The sequence below is a fragment of the Chiloscyllium plagiosum genome, unplaced genomic scaffold (assembly GCF_037043375.1).
Source record: "Chiloscyllium plagiosum isolate Xiang-an unplaced genomic scaffold, Cpla_swu_hap1 HiC_scaffold_10, whole genome shotgun sequence".
In the NCBI taxonomy this organism is placed as follows: domain Eukaryota; kingdom Metazoa; phylum Chordata; class Chondrichthyes; order Orectolobiformes; family Hemiscylliidae; genus Chiloscyllium; species Chiloscyllium plagiosum.
Genome location: NW_028270148.1, coordinates 3,978,961 through 3,997,325, shown reverse-complemented (window position 1 = coordinate 3,997,325; position 18,365 = coordinate 3,978,961). Strand labels below are relative to the sequence as shown.

The window sequence follows — 18,365 nt, the reverse complement described above, 5'->3', positions numbered from 1 at the left end:
TATCCACTCTATCTCTGCCTCTCAACATCTTGTACACCTCTATCAAGTCACCTCTCATCCTTCTTCGCTCCAGTGAGAAAAGCCCGAGCTCCCTCAACCTTTCTTCATAAGACATGCCCTCCAGTCCAGGCAGCATCCTGGGAAATCTCCTCTGCACCCTCTCTAAAGCTTCCACATCCTTCCTATAATGAGGCGACCAGAACTGAACACAATATTCCAAGTGTAATCTAACCAGGGCTCCACAGAGCTGCAGCATAACCTCGCAGCTCTTAAACTCAATCCTTCTGATAATGAAAGCCAACACACCATCCGCCTTCTTAACAACCCTATCCACTTGGGTGTCAACTTTGAGGAATCTATGGACATGGATCCCAAGATCCCTCTGTTCCTCCACGCTACCAAGAATCCTGCCTTTAACCCTGTGTTCTGCATTCAAATTCAACCTTTCAAACTAAATCACTCCACACTTTTCCAGGTTGAACTCCATCTGCCACTTCTCAGCCCAGCTCTGCATCCTGTCAATGTCCCATTGCAACCTACAACAGCCCTCCACACTATCCACAACTCCACCAACCATCGTGTCATTGGCAAACTTACTAACACATCCTTCCACTTCCTCATCCAAGTCAGTTATAAAATCACAAAGAGCAGAGGTCCCAGAACCGATCCCTGTGGAACACCACTGGTCAGTGAGCTCCATACTGAATTCTTTCCATCTACCACCACCCTCTGTCTTCCATAGGCCAGCCAGTTCTGTATCCTGTATTCCATGCCTCCTTATGTTCTGAATGAGCCTACCATGGGGAACCATACCAAACACCTTGTTAAAATCCATGTACACCATAGCCACTGCTCTACCTTCATCAATGTGTTTTGTCATATCCTCAAAGAATTCAGTAAGGTTTGTGAGGCATGACCTGTCCTTTCACAAAGTTATGCTGACTATCTCTAATCAGAAATCCTGTCTCTCAGAATCCTCCCCAATTGTTTGCCCTCACCGATGTAAGACTTTCTGGTCTGTAACTGTGAGGATGCAAAGTCCATCGCCAAAGGTGCAGCAATCTCTTCCCTCACTTCCTTTAGTAACCTCGGGTATATCCCATCTGGCCCAAAGGACTTACCTATCCTCATGTTTTTCAAAATTTTCAGCACATTCTCCTTCTTAACATCAAGCTGTTCAAGCATATCAGTCTGTTTCACGCTGTCCTCAGAAACGACAAGGTCCCTCTCAGTAGTGAATACTGAAACAAAGTATGCATTAAGGACCTCCCCTATCTCCTCCGACTCCAGGTACAAGTTCCCTCCACTCTCCCTGATCAGTCCCACCCTCACTCTGGCCGTCCTCTTGTTCCTCATGTAAGTGTAGAATACCTTAGGGTTTTCCTTAATCCTACCCACCAAGGTTCTGTTGTAGGAAAGGTTTTGGAAAGGATTATAAGAGATAAGATTTATAGAACAAAGAAAATTTACAGCCCAGGAACAGGCCCTTCGGCCCTCCAAGCCTGAGCCAAACCAAATCTACTGTCTAAACCTGTTGGTCAATTCCTAAATATCTGCATCCCTCTGCTCCCTACCAACTCATGCATCTGTCTAGATGCATCTTAAATGAATCTACCATGCCTGCCTCTACCACCTCTGCTGGCAACGCGTTCCAAACGTCCACCACCTTCTGTGTTGCCGCGTGTATTCCCCCTTAAACTTTCCACCTCTCACCTTGAAAGCATGACCTCTCGTTATTGAATCCTTCACCCTGGGAAAAAGCTTGTCTCTATCCACCCTGTCTATACCCTTCATGATTTTGTAAACCTCAATCAGGTCCCCTCTCAATCTCCTTCCTCAGCTAGCAAGCAACAATTTGATCAAAGTTTGTGCGAAGATTTGTAGCTCGGGTGCTCGTTGTGGTTCTGTTCGCCGAGCGGGAAGTTTTTGTTGCAAACGTTTCGTCCCCTGGCTAGGCGACATCATCAGTGCTTGGGAGCCTCCTGCGAAGTGCTTCTTTGATGTTTCCTCCGGTGTTTATAGTGGTCTGTCCCTGCCGCTTCCGGTTGTCAGTTTCAGCTGTCCGCTGTAGTGGTTGGTATATTGGGTCCAGGTCGATGTGTTTGTTGATGGAGTTTGTGGATGAATGCCATGCCTCTAGGAATTCCCTGGCTGTTCTCTGTCTGGCTTGCCCAATGATAGTAGTGTTGTCCCAGTTGAATTCATGTTGCTTGTTGTCTGCGTGTGTGGCTACTAAGGATAGCTGGTCGTGTCGTTTCGTGGCTAGTTGATGTTCATGTATGCGGATTGTTAGCTGTCTTCCTGTTTGTCCTATATAGTGTTTTGTGCAGTCCTTGCATGGTATTTTGTACACTACCCAGGGGACGAAACGTTTGCAACAAAAACTTCCAGCTCGGCGAACAGAACCACAACAACAATTTGATTTCAGATAGTCAACATGGTTTTGTCAAGGGCAGGTCATGTCTCACAAATATCATTGAGTTTTTTGAGAACGTGACCAAGCATGTAGACGAGGGTAGGGCAGTTGACGTGGTATACTTGGACAGGCTGTTGGAGAAAATGCAGAGGCATGGGACTGAGGGTGATTTAGCAGTTTGGATTAGAAACTGGCTTTCTGTAAGTTACTAGTGGTGTGCCACAAGGATCTGTTTTGGGACCACTGCTGTTTGTCATTTTTATAAATGACTTAGACACAGGCATAGGTGGATGGATTAGTAAATTTGCAGATGACACTAAAGTTGGTGGAGTAGTGGACAGTTTGGAAGAATGTTACAGGTTGCAGGGGGACTTGGATAAACTGCAGAATTGGGCTGAGTGGTGGCAAATGGAGTTCAATGCAGCTAAATGTGAGGTGATGCACTTTGGTAAGAATAACAGGAAGGCAGAGTACTGGGTCAATGGAAAGATTCTTGGTAGTGTGGATGTGTAGAGGGATCTTGGAGTCCATGTACATAGGTCCCTGAAAGTTGCCACCCAGGTGGATAGTGCTGTGTTAGGTTTCATTCGTAGAGGGACTGAGTTCCGGAACCGCAATATCATGCTGCAACTATACAAAACGCTAGTGCGGCTACACTTGGAATATTGTGTGCAGTTCTGGTCGCTATATTTCAGGATGGATGTGGAAGCATTGGAAAAGATGCAGAGGAGATTTACCAGGATGTTGCCTGGTCTGGAAGGAAGGTCTTATGAGGAAAGGCAGAGAGACTTGGGTCTGTTCTCATTGGAAAGAAGAAGGCTAAGAGGGGATTTGATAGAGACATACAAGATGATCAGAGGATTAGATAGGGTAGACATTGAAAGACATTTTCCTAGGATGATGATGTCAGCTTGTACAAGGGGGCATAACTACAAATTGAGGGGTGATTGATTTACGACTGATGCCAGAGGCAATTTCTTTACTCAGAGAGTGGTAAGGGTGTGGAATGCCCTACCTGCTAATGTAGTCAACTCAGCCACATTAGGGAGATTTAAACAATCCTTGGATAAGCACATGGATGATGATAGGATACTGTAGGGGGACGAGCTGAGAATAGTTCACAGGTCAGCACAACATCGCGGGCCGAAGGGCCTGTTCTGCGCTGTATTGTTCTGTGTTCTAAGGCTTTTCCTGCCCCTCCTAGCTGTCCGCAGACCATTCTTCAGTTCCTTCCTGGCTACCTTGCAACCCTCTAGCCCTGTCTCATCCTTGCCTCCTCAACCTTAAGTAAACATCCTTCTTCTTCTTGACGAGATGTTCCACATCCCTTGTTACCCAAGGTTCCTTCACCCTACCATCCCTTCCTTGCCTCAGTGGGACAAACCCAGCACTATCAGCAGGTGCTCCATAAACAGCCTCCACATTTCTGTCCTGCACTTCCCTGAGAATATCTGCTCCCAATTTACACTGCACAGGTCCTGCCTAATAGCATTGTAATTTCACCACTCACCACGCCCCCCCCCCCCCCCACAAAAGAATTAAATACTTTCCCATACTGTCTGCTCCTATCTCTCTCCATACCGATTGTAAAGGTCAGGGAGTTGTGATCACTATCACCGAAACTACCACCAAGAGATCTGACACCTGACCTCGTTCATTGCCAACCACCAAATCCAATCTGACCTCCCCTCTAATTGGCCTATCTACAGATTGAGTCAGGAATCCTTCCTGGACACACCTGACAAAGTCTGCTCCATCCAAACTATCTGAACTAAGGAGGTTCTGATCAATATTAGAGAAATTGAAGTCACCCATTACAACAACCCTGTTACTCCTGCACCTTTCCAAAATCTGCCTCCCAATCTGCTCCTCCATGTCTCTGTTGTTGTTGTTGGGCGGAGTTGGGGGGCAGTAGAAACCTCCCAATAAAGTGCCTGTTCCTTTCCTGTTTCTGCCTTCCATCCACACTGACTCTGTAGACAAACCCTCCTCGACGACCTCCCTTTCTGCAGCTGGGATACTATCCCTGATTAGCAATGCCACTCCCATCTCTTTTATACCTCCCTCGTCGTTCCTTTTGAAACATCTAAACCCTGGAACATCCCCCCATTCCTGCCCCTGTGATATCCAAGTGTCTGTAATGGCCACATCATCATCGTCCCAAGTACTGACCCATACTTTAAGTTCATTACCCTTATTCCTGATACTTCTTGCATTAAAATAGACACACTACAACCTATCACACTGACTGCACCTTTGCCCCATCAACTGTCTATCCTTCCTCACAGACTCTCTGCATGCTGTATCTACCTGTTCACTTCCTATTCCATCATCTGATCCACAGCTCCAGTTCTATCCCCCTGCCAAACTAATTTAAACCCTCCCAAAATCTGCCATCCTTAACCAGTATGGCCTACCATTGACTCCAGACCCACAGCGATGTGGTTGACCCTGAACTGCCCTTGGAAAACAGCTAAGCAAAATGTCACGTGGAGGCCCAGTGAGGGGTGAGTAAAACTTATCCCCCATTCCTTTGTAGGACATAAAGAAATGCAGAGAGCCAAAAGCAAGACTTGGCCATTTATCTACAATGTGTGAATCTCTATTTTTAGCTAATCTTTTCATAAGTGGACCGCCCATTTTTCTAATCTTCTTCCTGTGTGTTGGAAAAGGACAGCGAGAGACAGCACACATTGTGCGGAAGAGCGCAAAGTGAATTTTGGAAAAGTAAAGTAAACATGTTTGCAATGTTTCACCCATGGCTTGCAGGTCTAGTTCTGGTCCTCTACTCTTCAATGGGTAAGTACACCTTCACTACACAATCCTCAAACTGGGCTCAGCTTTGCTTATTTCAACTCACAAGCAGAAAGTGAGGATTGCAGATGCTGGAGAGTCAGAGTCGAAAAGCACAGCAGGTCAGGCAGCATCCGAGGAGCAGGAGAGTCAGCATTTCAGGCATAAGCCCTTCATCAGGAATGTCCAGCGCCCCACTTTTCTACTTATTACATCCCCACTTATCAAGGTGTCGTTTGTAGTCTGATCATTGTGTTTAAAGGATTAAGATTGCTTTGACCTCAAGGGAGAATGCAGCATCAGGTACCACACTGAGCCAGGAGAGCCAGTGAGGCCAGCCCTGGTGTGCAGTAGGTATCTACTCAATGACAAGGTACACGCAGCTGTATGGCACCATCATCCACACGCTCTCCTCCAAAACACTCACACTCATATCAGTGTGAGCAGGGGTGTGAACACGGAGGGTGAGCTGTCAGTGTGAACACGGGGTGTGAGCAGGGGATGTGAGCAGGAGGGGTATGCTGGTTGGGGAATGGATGAATGATGGGGTTTGCTGATTGGTGATTGGATTAGTGATGACGTTAGCTGGTTGGGGAATGAATGAATGATGGCATCTGCTGGTTGGTGATTGGATGAGTGATGGGGTACTCTTGTTGGGGTATCAATGAATGATGAGGTACACTGATTGGTGACTGATGGATGAGTGATGAGGTTAGCTGGTTGGGGAATGGATGAATGATGGTGTATGCTGATTGGTAATTGGATCAGTGATGACGTTAGCTGATTGGGGAATGGATGAATGATGGGGTATGCTGGTTGGTGATTGGATGAGTGATGAGGTTAGCTGGTTGGGGAATGGATGAATGATGGGGTATGCTGGTTGGTGATTGGATCAGTGATGACGTTAGCTGATTGGGGAATGGATGAATGATGGGGTATGCTGGTTGGTGATTGGATGAGTGATGAGGTTAGCTGGTTGGGGAATGGATGAATGATGAGGTATGCTGGTTGGCGATTGGATCAGTGATGACGTTAGCTGATTGGGGAATGGATGAATGATGGGGTATGCTGGTTGGTGATTGGATCAGTGATGACGTTAGCTGATTGGGGAATGGGTGAATGATGGGGTATGCTGGTTGGTGATTGGATCTGTGATGGCGTTAGCTGGTTGGGGAATGGATGAATGATGGGGTATTCTGGAAGCTATAAACTGGCCATCACTGATTGTCGGGGATGTTAAACATCCTTGTCTCCTCCTCCTCCAACCCAACACGGATTGGGTAAAACTATTAATCTGGAGCCCTGGGCTAGTCCTCCCAAAATCAGGGATAAAATCTCACTGTGGCAGCTGGGGCAATTTAAAAATCTGTAAAAGATTCAATAATGGTGAACGTGACAATGTTGTAGAAATCCTCCTGAATTCAAAACCCTAATCCTGGGTCACTCATGTCCTTTAGGGAAGGAATCTGCCATTCTTACCGGTCTGGCCTACACGTGACTCCAGACCCACAGCTATGTTGGCGACTCTAACTGCCCTCTCACATGACCCAGAAGGGGCATTAAGTATTGGCTTTGTCCATGATGCCGACACCCTGGATGGGAAAATGAAATGTAGCTGAGATCCTGCACGTTCAGGTCCTGTTACTGTCCTGTCAGGGTGGAGTCAGTACTCAGCAATGAGCTGGACAGAGAATGGTATTTACTGGGAACCAGGACAGGATGAACTCTTCAAACAGAGCAGTAAGAGCTGGAGAAACTCAGCAGGTCTGACAGCTTCTGGGACGGGGGAAAGAAAGAGTTAATGGTTCCAGGCTGGTTTGACACTTTCTTCAGAATTCAAGATCATTTGATCTTCACAGTCCTTTCAATGACAATCCCAGAATGTCACAGCTGCAGGGATCAATGGATTCATTCTGACAAACACATGGGGTGTAAGGTTGGGAGGGGGTTGGGAAGGAGGTGGTGAACAAAGTAATTTCGCAATTTAAAATGTAACTGACACAGGAACGGTTGGAATCTTTGATCCTCTGAACAACCTTGCCGAGCTCCAGGTGAAATTACTTTATGATGTTGTCCATCTTGGGGTCAGAGTCTGGGGATGTAGCTTGTGTTTGTCCCACTCAGAGTAGAGTGGTCTTGCCCTGATTTGAGCTCAGAGACCTGGAGGAACCCCCTGGAAATGAGCCCAAGCTTTGTCTGTCAGAGCTGGTGGGATGTCAATCTCCTGAATCCAGAATGTGCTGAGCAGCTGTAACCAGGTTCACTGTGTGGGGTCCCAGCAATACTGCGGTTATCCACCTGGGGCTTCTCAGCTTTTCTGGTCTAATGTTTATTTCCTGTGCGCAGGTCCTGAGGCACATCCCATTCTTGCTCAGTTCCCAAAAAATGTGAAGATACCAGAGGGTGGAACTGTGCAGATTCAGTGCCGTTTGGGGAGAAGCTTCAGAAATAACACAGTGGAAAATTACACTGTCCACTGGTACCACCCTGGAAACAAGACACGTACCTTATTGACTCATTATGTTAATGGAGTTACTTACCGATCGAGAGAATTCTCTGAACGGTTTCAGCTTTCCAGAAATGTGTCCAGTAACAGCTACATTCTGACCATCAGAGAGCTGCAGCTCAATGACACCAATACCTACGTCTGTGGGATTTGGGGGAACGTCTTTGGGAAAGGGACTTGGCTGAATGTGACCAGTAAGTACTTATAACATTATGTAAATTTTCTCTCAAATAATGTCATCACATAATTAATTCTTTGCAATGGTGGCTCACAGACGCCTGGCTTTTGGAAATCTGAGCAGTAAAGTACAGAATGGTACAGATTTCAGTACAAACCAGGGAACAGGAGGGCAAACTCTCTGCTGGTTAGAGTCATATCTGACTCAAAGGAAGAGGGTTGTGGTTGTGGAAGGTCAGTCATTTCTGCTCCAGGACATCTCTGCAGGAGTTCCTCAGGGAGTGTTCTAGGTCCATCTTCAGCTGCTTCATCAATGACCTTCCCTCCACCATAAGGTCAGAAGTGGGGATGTTCGCTGATGATTGCACAATGTTCAGCACCATTTGTGACTCCTCAGATATTGAAGCAGTCCGTGTCTGTGGTCATGAGAGATTGAAGAACAGTTTGTTCCCCTCTGTTATCAAATTTATGAACAAACCTTTCAAGTGTTAATGTTGATGTCTGTCTCTGCAACTTCTCTGCAGCTGTAACACTGTATTCTGCACTCTGTTCTGTTACCCTGAGGTACTTAGTAAGGTATGATCTATCTGTGGAGCACACACAACAATACTTTTCACTGTATTTCAGTGCAGGTGACAAGAAAACATCATTCAGTGTCCCAATCCAACAGCCCCTGGACAATATCCAGGCTTGGGCTGACAAGTTGCAAGTAACATTCGTGACACATAAATACCAGGTTGTGACTATCATCAATAACAGACAATCTAACCACCACCCCTTGATATTCAATGGTGTTTCTGTCACTGAATCCCCCACTATCGACATCCTGGGGGTCATCATTGACCAGAAACTCAACTGGACTCACCACATTAACTGTGGCTACAAGAGCAGGTCAGTGGCTGGGAATATTGTATTGAGTAACTCACCTCCTGACTCCCCAGAGCCTGTCCACCACCTACAAAGCACAAGTCAGGAGTTTGATGAAATACTCCCCACTTGGAGAAAGTGAGGACTGCAGATGCTGGAGATCAGAGTCAAGAGTATTGTGCTGGAAAAGCACAGCAGGTCAGGCAGCATCCGAGAAGCAGGAGAATAGACTCTGAGTTTTGGGCATTAAGGTGGTAAAACAATGACTGCAGATGCTGGAAACCAGATTCTGGATTAGTGGTGCTGGAAGAGCACAGCAGTTCAGGCAGCATCCAAGGAGCTTCGAAATCAACGTTTCGGGCAAAAGCCCTTCATCAGGCTTTTGCCCGAAACGTCGATTTCAAAGCTCCTTGGATGCTGCCTGAACTGCTGTGCTCTTCCAGCACCACTAATCCAGTTTTGGGCATTAAGCCCTTCATCAGGAATGAATACTCCCCACTTGCCTGGATGGGGGCAGCTCCAACAACACTCAACTACCCATACCATCCAGGACAAAGCAGCCGCTTGATTGGCACCTCACCCTCAAGCATCCACTTCCTCCACCACCGACGCTCAGTAGCAGCAGTGTGTACTATCTACAAGATGCACTGCAGAAATTCACCAAAGATCCTCAGACAGCACCTTCCAAACCCATAAATCACTTCCATCTAGAAGGCCAAGGACAGCTGATACATGGGAATACCACCCTCTGCAAATTCCCCTCTGGGCCACTCCCCATCCTGCCTTGGAAATATATCACCGTTCCTTCAGTGTCGCTGGGTCAGAATCCAGAAATTCTCTCCCTAAGGACATTGTGGATTAACCCACAGCACATGGACTGCAGCGGTTCAAGAAGGCAGCTCACCCCCACCTTCCCAAGGGGCAACTAGGGACAGGCAATAAATGCTGGGCCCAGCCAGAGACACCCTAATTCCTGGAATCCATTGAAAGAAAAACCTAATTTCAAAAACTCATTACTGTTTTCAATCCCATCCTGACCTCACTCTTCCCCATCTCTGATCTCCACCATCCGTATGGATAAATTAACATCCACATTCTCTTAATTCTGGACCCTTAAGCATCCCCAATTGTCACTTCTTTCCATTGGCAGCTGGTCCAAACCTTGTTTTGTAAAGTTCCTGTGGTGTTCCTATGGACACTTTGTATATAGCACCATTCATAATACCAAGAAGTTGTTGTTGATCTGACTCAGTAACAAACCAACACAGCTAGATCAGACTTCTCTCAATGTTCAGCAGCTGTCTTGTTGACACTGACCCTTTGAAAACTGACAATACTGACCTTCAGACCAGATTCTAACTTCAGTGATGGTTTTTTTCCCCCTAAAAGGTGCAAATGTCCCAGTCCTTCTCCAGTCTCCGAGCCTGGAACGTGTCACTGAGGGTCACACTGCCCGGTTACAGTGCACCGTGAGGAATGCTACTGTGACACACACTGATGTTCACTGGTACCGGGAACAACCAGGGAATAACACAGAGTGGGTTTTAACACATGACGTGAGGAACAACACACAATGGAGCCCAGGATTTACTGAGCGATTCCAGTCTTCCAGACACCCCTCCAATAACAGCTTCATTCTGACCATCACAAATGTGCAGCCCAGTGACACTGGGGTCTATTTCTGTAAAGTGTGGGGAGACATCAGTGGGAATGGAACCCAGCTGAATGTAACAGGTAAGTCTTGTTTACACAATCTGCATCAGGCCTCACATTGTGAGAGACAGTTGGAAAATATCCAATATTTGAACTAAGTTATTGTGAAGCTGTACTGGCTCACATCCCTCTCTCTCTGTTTGCAGATCCTGCAGTGGGAATGAACAGCGAGCTGTGGAGTGTCTGGATCAGTGTGGGGGCTGTACTGGGAATTATTCTCGTCGCTGGAGCTGCTATTTGCTTCTGTATCAGACACACTCGGAAACTGTCATCCTGTAGGTGGAAATCAATCTTTCGCTGAAACAATATTAACAAGGAATACTCTGGTTTGAATTAATGGAACAATGTATTGAAGTTAAATGATAGTAAACACAGAATCAGATACAATTTGAAATGTTTATTGCAGTCCTCCAGTGATGACTTCAGTCTGTCTGTGCATCATTGGAAAATAATTCAGAATCATTTCTTTAATTCTGCCCTCAATGCTGTCTTTTGTAGCTTCTTCCCATGGTACTGGAGAACACAGCCTGATGCTGGAATATGAAAACATTTCTGCTTTTAGAAACACAAGGGTAAGTGAAAGCAGGCTGTCAGTTTCCAGCTTTTTTATTGCTGCTGCTTCAGTGTCAAAGATGTAAGATGAACATTTTATTGACCTTTGGCATCACCTGGGTGATACCTCGCTCCTGGGTGTGAATGTCAGCTGTGAGTCTCTGCATCAGTGTGTCCAGTCTTCCCTCAGTAATGTCAGGGCTGTGCTGGGGTTTCAAACAGGCACATACCCCTGTCAACATCCTGCCAGTTACCACTGGCCAAAGACTCAACTGGACACACTGTCTCAATACTCTGACTACAAGACCAGGTCAGAGGCTTGGAATACTGCTGTGAGTAACTCCCCTCCCATCACCCCAACGCCTGTCCATATAAAGTCATATACATCTACAGCACAAAGGCAGGCCATTCAGTCCATCATATCCACACTAGTCAAAAACAACCACCTCACCGTTCTAATCCCATTGTCCAGCTCTTGGTCTGTAGCCTGGTGTGTCTCTGTATCACAAGTGCACATCTAAATACCTCTCCAATGTGATGGGGGTTTCTGCCATCCCCATCCCCACAGACAGCGAGTTCCTGATCCCTACCAATCTCTCGAGTGAAAAAGATTTTCTCACATCTGGGGAGGTGATGGCCTACTGGTGTTATCGCTTGACTCTTCAACCAGAAACCGTGAATAATGTTCTGGGGACCTCGGTTCGAACCCAGCCACGGCAGATGGTGGAATTTGAAATCTGGAATTAAGAGTCTCATGATGACCATGAAACCATTGTCAATTGTCAGAAAAATCCATCTGGCTCGCTAATGTCCTTTAGAGAAGGAAACTGCCATCCTTATCTGGTCTGGCCTACATGTGACTCCAGACCAGTATTGTGGTTGACTTTCATCTGTCCTCTGAAATGACCTAGCAAGGCGCTCAGTTGTATCAATTGCTTGGAAATATATTCCTGTTCCTTCACAGTCATTGGGCCAAAATCCTGGAATTCCCTCCCTAAGGCCATTGTGGGTCAACCCACAGCACATGGACTGCAGTGATTCAAGAAGGCAGCTCACCCCCACCTTCTCAAGGGGCAACTAGGGACGGCCTATCAATGCTGCTCCAGACAGCAACGCCCAAGTCCCACAAATGAATAAAAAAACAAAATCTCCTCAAAACCTCCTGTCCCTTACTTTAAATCTATAACCCAGTCATTAATTACTCTATCAACAGGAAAAGCTCCTTCCTGTGTACCCTATCTACCCCCGTCATAATGTTATACATCTCAGTCAGGCTGTTCTGCTCAAAGGAAAACAAACCCAGTCTTTCCAATCTCTCTTCAAAACTGAAACTCTCCAGCCCAGGCAATATCCTGGTAAATCTCCCTCTGCACCCTCTCCAGTGCTATCACATCCCTCCTACTGCATCTTACTGACCAGCGCTCTTACATTTAAGTCTCAGTCATTTCTATAAACCACAAACAGCAAGGGCCCCAACCCTATTCCCTGTGTGACTCCAGGTTTCCAGTTCCAAAGTTACCCCTCAATGATCACCCTCTGCTTCCTGCCACTCCATTAGTTATGGATCGGATATGCCAAATGTCCTTGGATCCCCATGGGCATTAACCTTCACAATAGTCTCCATGTGGGACCTTATCAAACGTCTTGCTGGAGTCCAAGCAGAGTACATCAAAAGCACTGTCCCATCCCCACACCTGGTCCCCTCTTCAATCTAGCTGGTCAGGCACGGCCTCCCCTTAATAAAACCATGATGTCTGTGCTTGATTGATCCCTGCCTCACCAAGTAAGGGTTCATTCAATCTCTCAGAATTGCTCCCCATCGGTTCCCCATCACTGAGGCTAGATTGACAAGCCTGTAGTTTCCTGATTTATCCCTTTCTCCTTCCTTGAATAATGGAACCACATTAGCTCTCCTTCAGTCCTCTGGCACTTCTCCTGTAGCCAGGCAGGAATTGCCAGTGTCCTGACTATTTTCCCCCATTGTCTCACTCAACAGCCTGGGACCCATTTCTTCCAGCTCGGAGATTTATCGACTTTTAAATCTGCCAGACCACTCAGAACCTCCCCTCTGTCTGCATTAATTTCTTTAATAGTGTCACTGTCCTTCTCCCTGATTACTGTACCCACACTGTTCCTCTCACTAGGTACACACAATATTCAGTTCAAACCTGACCTACATCATCTGGCTCCATGCACAAATTACTATGTGGCACTTAATGGCCCCTACTCTTTCCCTCATCTTCCACCTTGGACCCTCCAACCCTCCACTGTATCAATGTGGATTTCACCAGTTTACTCATTTCCCCTCCCCCCACACCTTATCCCAGATCCAACTTTCCAACTCGGCACCATCCTCTTGACCTGTCCATCTTCTTTCTAACCTATCCGTTCGACCTCCTCCCTGACCTATCACCCCCACCTTTATCTACCTATTGCATTCCCAGCTACCTTCCCTCCAGCCCCACCCCTTCCCATTTTTCTCCCAGCCCCCCAGGCTCCCTCTTACATTCCTGATGAAGGTCTTACCCTTGAAAAGGTGACTCTCCTGCTCCTCGGATGCTGCCTGACCTGCTGTGCTTTTCCAGCACCACACTTTTGACTCTGATCTCCAGCATCTGAAATCCTCACTCTTTCCTACTCTTTCCATATCCCTTTTAGCTCTGTTAATCTCTTTTTCAAGTTCCCTCTAGGGATTCAGCTGTTTTGAGCTCTCAGTATCTGCCATAATCCACCTTTTTTCTGTTAACCCAAAGCTGTATATCCCTCAATGTCCATCTTCACAGGATTTAATGGTCCTACCCTTTTTCTTTACAAGATACAAGTCAGGAGTGTGCTGGAATATCCCCCTCTTGCCCTGGATGGGGGCAGCTCCAACAACACAAGAAGTTTGACACCATCCAGGACAAAGCAACCTGCTTGATTGGCATCGCACCCTCAACCATCCACTCCCTCCACCACCTGGCTAGCTGATAGATCAATAAAGACAACGTGGCAGATGCTTAAGGGGCCATTTTAGTATACCCAGAATAATTATATTCCTACCATAAAGGACCAATACACAACCTGTAGTTAACTACACAAGTTAAGGAAAACTTCAAACTGAAGGGCAAAGCATTTAACTATACACAGGTGAGTGACAGGTTAGATCATTGACCAGAATATAATGTCAGAGAATGACTAAAAGGTTAGTGAGAAGGAAGAAATTAGACTATGGGAGAAAGCTAGCTGTAAATGTAAAAATGGAGGTACAAACAGGAAAAGTGTAAACAAATGGATGTTAGTCTTCGAGACAGAGTGAGAATGTTGGCCAATAGTAGGTAAGGATATGGCAAATGAAATGGGTAAAGTTAAAACTCACACAACACCAGGTTATAGTCCAACAGGTTTATTTGGAAGCACTAGCTTTCATAGCGCTGCTCCTTCAGCAGGGAGTTTGTGGGGCAGGATCACAGAACCCAGAATTTATAGTAAAAGGTCAAAGTGTCATACCAACTGATGCAATGCCATATAAGAGGTGACTTTACATTTGAAGATACATTCTATTTTGTTCAAAAAGCACAATCTGTAGGCTGTGGGTCCATGTGATATTTTATAAATTCCTACTTTGGAAATAGAACCAGTCTGGCTCCAGGTTAGGATACAGACAGACTCTAACCTCACACCTTTAATGGACTGTCTGAGAAGACGTCACTTTTTTTTAAAACCTTAAGTTGTCTCCGGACTGTGACTTGAAAGGAACTCTGGGATTTACATATTAATGAATCGAAACCTGCATCCCCATTCCAAGTGAGTAAAGACATAACAGCCATCCAAGTTTGTTCAATACATCGCATCAGTTGTATGAATATAGATCTGATTGGTATCAACCTGGAGACCATCTGATTGGGACTTTTCATGCTAAATTCTGTGTCCTATGACTCTGCCCCACTAGCTACCTGACAAAGGAGCAGTGCTCCAAAGGATTGTGCTTCCAAATAAACCTGTTGGACTATAACCTGGTGTTGTGTGATTTTTAACTTTGTCCACCCCAGTCCAACACTGGCTCCTCCAAATCACAAATGAAATGAAATGAACGAATATGTTGCTTGTACTTTCACCACTGGGGATACATAACTATATTCCAGCTCCAAACAGGAATCAGACTGGACTCAAACTGTTAACTGTTTCTCTCTCCACAGGAGCTACCAGACCTGCTGAGTTTCTCTAGCAATTTCTTTGTTATTTTAGATTTGGAGCATCCTCAGTATTTTGTTTTTACCCTTGTTTGATCTATTGGTGGTAATATTTATATCTGGTTAACATTTTTTGTGTCAAGTTCTTCAATACCCTTTTCTTGAAAGACTTAGTCACAATCCTCCAAATCTTCCAACCAGGTGAAAAATCAGACAAGGTTGTAATTTCTGTGAAAGACTAACAAGTTGTCAACGATCACTGCAAACCAGTGAAGGGGATTGTACACGAGGCAGTGTGTAAGCTGCAGGGTCATGGCGAGATGTTGTGTTTTCTCAGTTTTACAATCTTACTGTCCCTTTGGAGTTTCCACCCTTCAGTAATTTATATCATACCATTTCATTCCATTTGGTTACAGAAATCAGATGATCTCCAAGTTGATCCCGATCAGATCTATGTGGTAAGGAACCAAAACACCAGTCAGTTCCATCATTCCAAGCAACAGTTCCGTCAAAAAATTAATTTACATTCTTGTTTTCTCTCCTTTCTGTTAATAAGAACATGCCTCACATTGTTAAACTCCTTCCTGATGGCTGACCAGGTAAGTTCCTGTTAATTCCAGGCTGCATTCATGTGTGAGCTAAGGGAATATCTTTTACATTCAATTTATAACAATGATACCTGGGCTGCAGGGGTTAGATTATGAAGAGAGATTATACAAATGAGGCCTGTTTTCTTCAGAATTTACAAGGTTAAGGGATGATCTGATCAAAGTCTTCCAGATAGTAACAGGAAAGGACAGGGTAGATAAAGATAAAATGTTTCCACTAGTTGGGGATTCTAGAACTAGGGGGATTAGGGCCAGACCATTCAGGAGAGATGTCAGGAAGCATTCCCAGACACAAAGGGTGGGAGAGGTTTGGAACTCTCTTCCACAAACAGCAGTGGATGCTGGATCAGTTGTTAATTTATCTGTCTCAGATTTAAAATTAAGAGATATGGACCAAAGGCAGATAAATGGAGTTAGGCCACAGATCGGTGGGACAGGCTCAAGGGGCTGAATGGCCTACTCCTGCTCCTATGATGCTGCATTTTGATGTTGGTGATTCCTGTTGCTATTTGTCATGCCAAGTCTGGAGACCGGAGTACTAATAATCTGCAGGTTTTACAATGTTTGGAACCCTGGGGATATGTCTGTACAATGAAGGAAAATCTCTGTGACACATGGGTGCTGGCGTAATGTGTAAACTACTGGTGATGATGAGATGTGGACAGTCTGACATCAAAACCATAGTAAGACAGGAAATAGAGGGGGGAGGGTGGATATGGAATAAAGGAAAGTCGGTGGATTTTGAAAACAGCTGATGTGGAAGATAAACTGATCCAGGCCGGTTGGAACTTGCTGGGTGTAAATTCTGTACAGCACCAGAATGGTTAATGCCACAATAACATGGTGGCTCACTGGGAATGCGTATTTACACTGAGGGGAAAGAACAGGCTACCCTTGCTGATTGCTTGTGTTAGACCCAAAAGGCACAGACTGTACCAGCAGCGCTGTATACTGACTCAGTAGCTACTCACTTGTTATTGAAGGAGAGCCATTTCATTCCTGGGCTACATTGGTGAGAAACATTACAGGGAATGGGGTGGAGGTGATGTTGGAACCAGAGATGGGGTGATGTTGATGGGGATGGGGCACCGAAAGAGAGCAAATGCACCTTATTCCGGATTTACAGATGACCCAGTGTTTCAGCGACATGGTAAACAGTGGGGAGATGGTAACGCGGCTGAGCAGGGTGTCGATTTACTGGTGAACTGGGCAGGCACATAACAGATAGAATTTAAGGCAGGGGGATTGTGGTGTGAAGTGGAGATGTGGATAAACAGCAGAACTTTAAAGTGGGGGAGGCATGGGTGGGGGAGTAGGGACAGAGGAACCTGAGGCTGTTACAGGTCAACCACGGTTACTGATTCCTGCTCCACACTTTGTTCTCAACTATTCCTAGAAACTGCTCTTCACCCCCTCCCCTCTGCACCTCTCCATTTCTCCCTCCTCTCTCACTCGCGCCTCTCACCATAACTCCGACTTTCTCCCCCACCCCTTCCCCCTCCTCCCTCCATCTTCCCCCATCCGTACCTCTCCACCTCTGCTTTTCTCCACCCTCCCCTCCTTTACCTCTCCATGTCTCCAGCTCTTCAGTTTGCGTGCAGTGTTGGTCTCCTTACACAAGAAAGGACACACTTTGAGACTGTAAAGGTCACAAGGGGAGAAAGCAGAAATACAGCATTGAGCGAGAGAATTGGCCATGATCAGATTGATTGGTGGAACAAGCTTGATGGGCCGAATGGCCTACTCCTGCTCCTAGTTTCTATGTTTCCACATTTCCATCTCTCCATTACCTCATCATGCTCTCTCTTCACCATTTTACACCTGTCCCGGTGAATGTTTTGCCATGTTAAAGGGGGCTATATAAATGGAAGTTAACTTGTTTTTGAAATGAATATCCATGCAGCTCACCGGCCCTTAAATTGTTCCTATTTGTGTTGAACAGACAATGACCATGAGCTTCAATACTGCACCAATCCTGAACAGCAATTCTCCAACCAAGAGAAGAATCTCCTCGGTCATTTCCCTGCTCCTCAGCAGCAGCCTGTACCTCACCAGTACTTAGGTTTATCTGTAATTGATGGACAGATTGGATCAAACACTCCTTTCCCACATTTCTGTGAATCTAATCCTAACCTGATGTCCGTGATGATCCTAAATGACTTCTCCAGACCGAGAAACAAATCCTTCAAACATACAGATCAATGCTGAGAGCCCAGTGAGAGTCACCACAATCATTTCTGGGCATTATACCCTCTGGAAGCACCCTGGAGTGGGTGTGGGGTGGCGGGGGGGGCGGGGGGGGGGGGGGGGGGGGCGCTGAAGATTCACCAGAGTAATGACAGCATGACAAGGATAAATTATGAGGATAGGTTCTGTAAATCAGGTCTGTATTCCTTTGAGTTGGAATGGTTGAGGGGGTGATTTGGTTGAGGGGGTGATTTGGTTGAGGGGGTGATTTGGGTGAGGGGGTGATTTGGGTGAGGGGGTGATTTGGGTGAGTGGGTGATTTGGTTGAGTGGGTGATCTGAGTGAGTGGGTGATTTGGGTGAGGGGGTGATTTG

General features: G+C 46.0%; 1 protein-coding gene across 1 annotated transcript; it reads left to right on the top strand.

The window, feature by feature from the left end:
• The first annotated feature begins 6,885 nt into the window (after window positions 1-6,885).
• Window positions 6,886-18,020, top strand: LOC122553190 (uncharacterized). The gene is made up of 8 exons (XM_087990989.1): window positions 6,886-6,949; window positions 7,556-7,909; window positions 10,149-10,493; window positions 10,619-10,747; window positions 10,971-11,044; window positions 15,613-15,654; window positions 15,753-15,795; window positions 17,747-18,020. The coding sequence occupies exons 1-7, from the start codon at window positions 6,886-6,888 to the stop codon at window positions 15,789-15,791; spliced, it is 1,047 nt and encodes a 348-aa protein (XP_087847115.1). The 3' UTR covers window positions 15,792-15,795; window positions 17,747-18,020.
• The last annotated feature ends 345 nt before the right edge of the window (window positions 18,021-18,365 follow it).

Excerpts from the sequence above, each read along its gene's own strand:
- LOC122553190 (XM_087990989.1), top strand. The coding sequence starts at position 6,886 with ATGAGCTGGACAGAGAATGGTATTTACTGGGAACCAGGACAGGATGAA. Across the intron at positions 10,494-10,618 it reads AACCCAGCTGAATGTAACAG|ATCCTGCAGTGGGAATGAAC; the intron begins GTAAGTCTTGTT and ends CTCTGTTTGCAG. Across the intron at positions 15,655-15,752 it reads ATCCCGATCAGATCTATGTG|AACATGCCTCACATTGTTAA; the intron begins GTAAGGAACCAA and ends TCTGTTAATAAG.